The 5,851-nt window shown below is 46.8% G+C and overlaps 1 protein-coding gene across 3 annotated transcripts in view; it reads right to left on the bottom strand.

Moving 5' to 3' along the window:
* The window catches only part of TM9SF4 (transmembrane 9 superfamily member 4), a 56,532-nt gene extending 54,105 nt beyond the window's left edge, over positions 1-2,427 (bottom strand). For all 3 annotated transcript variants that reach the window (XM_081833070.1, XM_081833071.1, XM_081833072.1), the window contains exon 1: positions 2,194-2,427. In XM_081833070.1, the coding sequence (XP_081689196.1) occupies positions 2,194-2,208 (15 nt within the window). In that variant the 5' untranslated portion in view covers positions 2,209-2,427. The remainder of the gene's footprint in view (positions 1-2,193) is intronic.
* Positions 2,428-5,851: the final 3,424 nt, after the last annotated feature.

Below are 5,851 nucleotides of genomic sequence, written 5' to 3'. Positions count from 1 at the left end.
GGGGCGCCTGGGTGGCTCAGTCGTTAAGCGTCTGCCTTCGGCTCAGGTCATGATCCCAGGGTCCTGGGATCGAGCCCCGCATCGGGCTCCCTGCTCGGCGGGAAGCCTGCTTCTCCCTCTCCCACCTCCCCTGCTTATGTTCCCTCTCTCGCTGTGTCTCTCTCTGTCAAATAAATAAATAAAATCTTTAAAAAAAAAAAAAAAAAAAGCTCCACAACGGTGGGCATCTTAACCCTCTACTTCACAACTACATTCCTAGGTCTTGGCACAGAGCAGACACTTGTATATTTGTTGATTAAATCAATGTGTGCCAGAAATATGTACTGCTAACTTATTACCTCTTAAAAACCTCTGAACAGGGTGCAATGCTATAAATGCCACTTTATTAAGTTTTTCCCTATGGCAAGGGAGGGTGTGACTTTTCCTGTTACATTCTTATACCATGCTTGTTTTTTTTTGAGGTTCTAGCAGGGGAGCGCAGCTACTCGTATACCCTTGACTGAAGAACGGTCCTCCTCTATCGGGGAAGGTCGTCCTCTTTGACCAAGCGCGCAGCTTCGGGAGGGACGCACATGGAGCGGTGAGGGAGGAAGGGGACACCTGCCTAGCCAGCCAGATCAGCCGAATCAACCCTGGCGATCAATGGGGTGACAGATGTCGCAGTCAGATCACCCTCACATCCTACCATGCTTGTTCTGAATGTGGTCCAGAAAAAAATTTGGTTTCGACATCTCACTCACTCATGGTTTAAATCGAAGTCTGAGACCACAGAAATCATGCAAGGCTGGGAAATCTTGTACCTGACCTCAGGTTCTAAATAAGGAAACCCTCGTTAAACAACAAGGATGTTATCTGTTGGTTAACAGAAGGAGGGAAGCTCATTGTCGGCCAATAATCTACCCTTGTTTGGAGAAAGCCAACACCAAAGAATTTAAACAAGAATCTGCCTTTGCTAAAGTCAAACATCACCTCCTTTTTTTCCTGTGTTTTCCTTTGCATTCACTCCTAGGATGAAATTATCTGCAGAGAAAGCAACATACAGAAGACCTAGAAAATCACTCTGGACAAAGTGACTTCAATTCTGGTTTTGGTCTCTTGACAAGCAGAATGCGAGCTGAGCTTCTGGAAGAAAGGCCACTCCTTCATAGGTCTACTTCCAGGGTTCTGTACAGGAGCCAGTAAGTTCTGACCCACTTTCCAGGCACCGCTCTTTCACCTGCACCCTTATCCACATACAGCCTTCATCTTAACAAGCTCCGTTCTAACCAACCTTTTCCCTAAAGGGTTGTGTGGTCCTGCAGGGGCACCCAAGGGGGAGGCAGCCAGACAAGGCTAGTAGAGTGTTTTTCAAAACATAGTTCACAGATCACCTGCATCATAATCACTGGAGTGCTTATAAAAGTGCAGATTCCTGGGCATCACCTAGACCTACTGAATTAGAACTTTGGGAGTGGGGCTCAGGAAACTGCATTTTTAACATGCCTCCCCCAACACACCCGAGTCTTATGCACAGTGAAGTTTGAGAACCAATGGGATAAAAGCTCCCCAGGAGAGAGGCAGACAGTTGATTTAGAGAAGACCGCATAAATGCTTAGGAAAAGTCTGGAAATAGAAAATGGAGGAGAGGGGTGTAAGGGCATGCTCCAGGGTAGCGGCAGTCAAGACCTGTGCGCGGTGGGAACAGTTATTGAAGGTGGACATGAGGACAGGGCTCTGGAAAGGATCTGAGACGGGGCTTGAGCTGGGTGGCTGGTCAGTGGTGAGGTCGCATCCGCGGACTGGTCAGGACAGAGGGGAGGCGGAAGGCGGAGAGCAAAGTCTGGACGTAAGGAGGAGGAGCGAGGGTGGGAATAGGGGGATCTCGGGAGAGATCCGGGCTGGGACGTGAAAATTAGAAAAAGGGGGTCACAGGAGGCGGAGACCAAAGCAGTAATAGGAACCGGCGGAGACGGTAACCGAGACCTTTTCTCCGACCGAGTGCCTCCCCCAAAACTCCGGGCCTTGACAAGCCTGAGTGCGGGGCCAGGGTCGGGGAGGGGGAGTTTGGGAGAGACAAGCCCAGTCAGGGACATCCCTCAAGCCTGAGCTACGGGTCCCGGAGGTAGCTCGGGCCAGGCATGGGGCGCTGGAGGGTCCTGGGATCCCCCGGAGGGCCCCGCTCCAGCTCTGGCTCCCGGAGTCTCCTTCACTCACCATCGCAGCCGCCATCTTGGATCCACGTGTCGCCGTAATGACGTCAGCGGACGTGGTGTTTCCCTGGTTACGGAGTTTGACTCCGCTGGGTGCTGCCTGGCTTCAAACTCTCCTGTAGTCGTGGTCAGCGGAGGGGTAAGAAAACTTTGCTCCTGATCCGCAGCCTGGTCTGGGCAGTGAGGCTGCTGATTAGGTGACGAGCGGATGCTGTAACTATGGGAGCCATATTAACTCCTGGCAGAAACTGCTCCTCCTCCTCCTCCTCCTCCTCCCCCATTGTGTTGTGGGTAAGCGGGTGCGTATACGCGTCTGTTCTCTGGACGCCATCTTTACTATTGGCAGGAAGACCGGTTGCCAGGGTTACCTGAGGTCTTGATTTGATAGGTGGGATTGGTACCAGGGCTCCAATAGTAGCCCAACTCCGGGAATAATTTGTAATTAAATGTATAATTATTTACTTGACTACTTTATATCCTCTCTAATAGACTGTAATCCCTAAGAGGGTAGGATCCTGTCTTTTATTTAACCTTACTTTACCTTATTTTCATTGGCAAAATAGGTAGGGGATTATAGTAAGTTGATGATGAGGATTCAATGACATAATGTTACATAGTATGTATTCAATAAATAATTGTCATTATACACTTATGTATACTTCTTCAGGTAGATGGTAAGTGCCTAATACAATACACTACTTATTAAAGGAATGAATGAAAAGCAGTGTCTTTAGTAGAGGAAGACATCTTTGAATGCAGACTTCACGATGGTCTGGTTAGCTAAGAGTGTGACCGAGGTAAGTCACTCAGTCTTCCTAAGCCTCAATTTCCGATATCTGGAAAGGGGACTCAAAGAGTCACGGTGTTAAAATTGGGAGAGGCCAGAAAGTTCACTTATTCCATGTATCACTGTAAAGTGGATACAGTACCAGTGGTACCAGTGACTGTTTCAAAAAGTTGTTAAAATAATAATAATGATTAAAAATAATCAGCACTTACTGAGCATTTGCTGCGTGCTGCAGCCCTTAGCATTATGCTAAAACCATTCATAAGACTCTCTTATCTAATCCTACCTCTTGGCAGGGGGCAATTGACTCTGATCCCCACCTATGAGTGCCACTGTAGTGGATTGTCACAAACAGGGCTGCCAACAAGTCCTCCTGTCTTCGCATGAGCATGCTGTTTCTCCCATCAGGAGGTAGACTCTATTTCTCTTCCCTTTGAATCTGGCTGGTCATGTCACTTGCTTTGACCAAAGCATGTGGTATAAATGACTCTGCTAGTTCTGGTTTAAGCCTTAAGAGGCTTGGCGGCTTCGGCTTCTACTGTCTTCCACTGTGTCTCCTACTGGAGAGCCACATGGAGAGGGAGGGAGGCCCAACCAATTTGAATCCTCAAAATATTCTAGAAACTTCAGCTGAGCACTACACATGTGAATGAAGTCATCTTGGACATTTCACCCCCAGCGGAACCGCCAGCTGAATGCAGCCACATGCGTACCCTCGTCAACACCATGTGCAACAGAAAAACTGCCCAGCTGAGCCCAGTTGTTTAAGATTTTGGAGTGGTTTCTCATGCTTCCAAAGATAATTGAAACACACATCCATTAATTCTTGTGACTCACACAACCATCCTAAAGAATAGCAGAATTGATATCATCCCCAAGGGTGAGGAAAGACTTAGAGACTAGGAGGGATTTTCCTGGAGTCTCAAAGCTGGTAAACCATAGATTCCAAACTTGCAACCAGTTCTCCTGGTGCTTGAATCCTGGGTGTTTCCCACCATTTCTGGATGCCTAAAGAGGGATGACTGATAAGGAGCAAAGCTCCATGAATGGCATATTATTCCTCAGTATTTCCATTTTCTCCCCTCCTCGTACTTTCCATTTCCCCAGAGGCCTTTCATATCTCAATCTCTTTTGGTAACATACACCAGAATCCTAAAGCTAGACTGCCAGGGTTCAGATCTCATCTCTACCACCCACTAGCTCCATGACGTGGACAAGTTGCTTCTTGAAAACGTTTTCTTTTCATTGTGGTAAAATGTACGCATAAAATTTAGCAGGGCATATACTTCTAGGTACCTTCAAAAATGCTTCTCCAAGGAGAATGGGAAGGTAGAATTGGGATTAGGGGAAGCAAATCTGATCCTTAGGTGTCTCCAAGGAGAAGGGTAGGATATACTAATCTGTGTTCTTTTCACACTGGTTTCATTTATTTATTGCTAAATAACCCAGCACCCTAAAACTCAGTGGCTCAAAACAACAATATTTTATTATTTCTCTTGACTCTGTGGGTTGGCAGTCTGGGCCATTCCGATTGTCTCACCTGAGATCTCTCATGCACTTTCAGCAGACGGCTCAGCTGGGGCTGTAGGGTGCATGGTGGCCTCTTATGTCTGGGTGTTTGGTGCTGGCTGTCAGCAAGGCCTCTCTCTCCATGTGGGCGCTCATCCCCAAGGAGAGTAGCGAAGGATCCTTCACATTATGGTCTCAGGTCCATGGTGGTGAGTGAAAGCTGCAAGGCCTCCTAAGGCCTAAGTTTCAGAACTCCCACAGCATCAATTCTGCCACACTCTGTTGGTCAAAACCAGTCACAAGGTCAGTCCAGAGTCAGAGTGGGAGGGGACCACACAGGGCATGAATTCAGGGGGGCATGATTTGTTGAGGGTCATTTTGTAACAGTCCACTGTGCCATCCTTGCTTCACACCCCCACCCCCTGTCCATGAGGCCTCTGTGGCAGCCTTCTATGTGGCTTCTTCCTGCTTGCTGCTCCTGTCACCTCTAATCTTGATTCTCCATTTAATAGCCACTGTGGTAACATAAAATCTCAAGTCTTCACCATGGCCTGCAAGGCCCTGCATGATCAGGCTTGTCTCCTACAACTCCTTCCCTCACCCACAGGGTTCCAGCCACACAGATATTCCTGGAACTGGCCCTGCTCATCTGCACCTCAGGACCTTTGCACTTGCAGTTCCTTCTGTCTGGAAAACTCTTCTCTCAACATTTTGTGTGGTTAGCTCCTTCTCATGTTTGGGTCTCAGCTCCACTGTCACCTCCTTAGAGAGGTATTCCCTGGCCACATACAGATATAGATACAATTTGGTCATTTGTTATTCTCTATCTCCCATGAAAACTTGGACTGGATTTATGTTGTTACCAACTGTATCCCTATTAAGTATGTGTTCAAAAAAAATTTTTTTTTGAATGTTTGCATTATGAATTACCTCAAGCCTCATCCTATCAGTTAGGAAAAGATCCAGCTGTAAGGAAGAACCCCCCCAACACACACACACTAAAATAATAGTGGCTTAACAAGTCAGAAGCTTACTTTCCTCTGTCTTAGCTTGGCTTCCCCCAGAAGCCAACTCTGAGACAAGGATTCAAGCCAGAGTAGTTTATTTGGGAGGTGAAGGGACACCAGAAGGCAAAGGCATATGCAGGAGCTGGCTTATACCGCTTGCAGGAGCCAATAGTTAAATTTTGGGAAATTTTGTGAGTCAACTGTTGGCCATAGGCATTATTGAAAATTAAGTTATGTAAATTTTAAATTAAATAAATGATATTAAAACCAAAAGTATGAAATATGCAAAACTCTACTTCCTAATCATTTTACTATATTTTATCTATGCTCAATCTATGCTCTTGAGGTTATTCATACCT

The sequence above is a fragment of the Leptonychotes weddellii genome, chromosome 10, assembly GCF_054177405.1.
Source record: "Leptonychotes weddellii isolate Sample4059 chromosome 10, ASM5417740v2, whole genome shotgun sequence".
NCBI lineage: Eukaryota > Metazoa > Chordata > Mammalia > Carnivora > Phocidae > Leptonychotes > Leptonychotes weddellii.
Note: the sequence above shows the minus strand (reverse complement) of the source record. Positions and strands in the feature narration are given on the sequence as shown.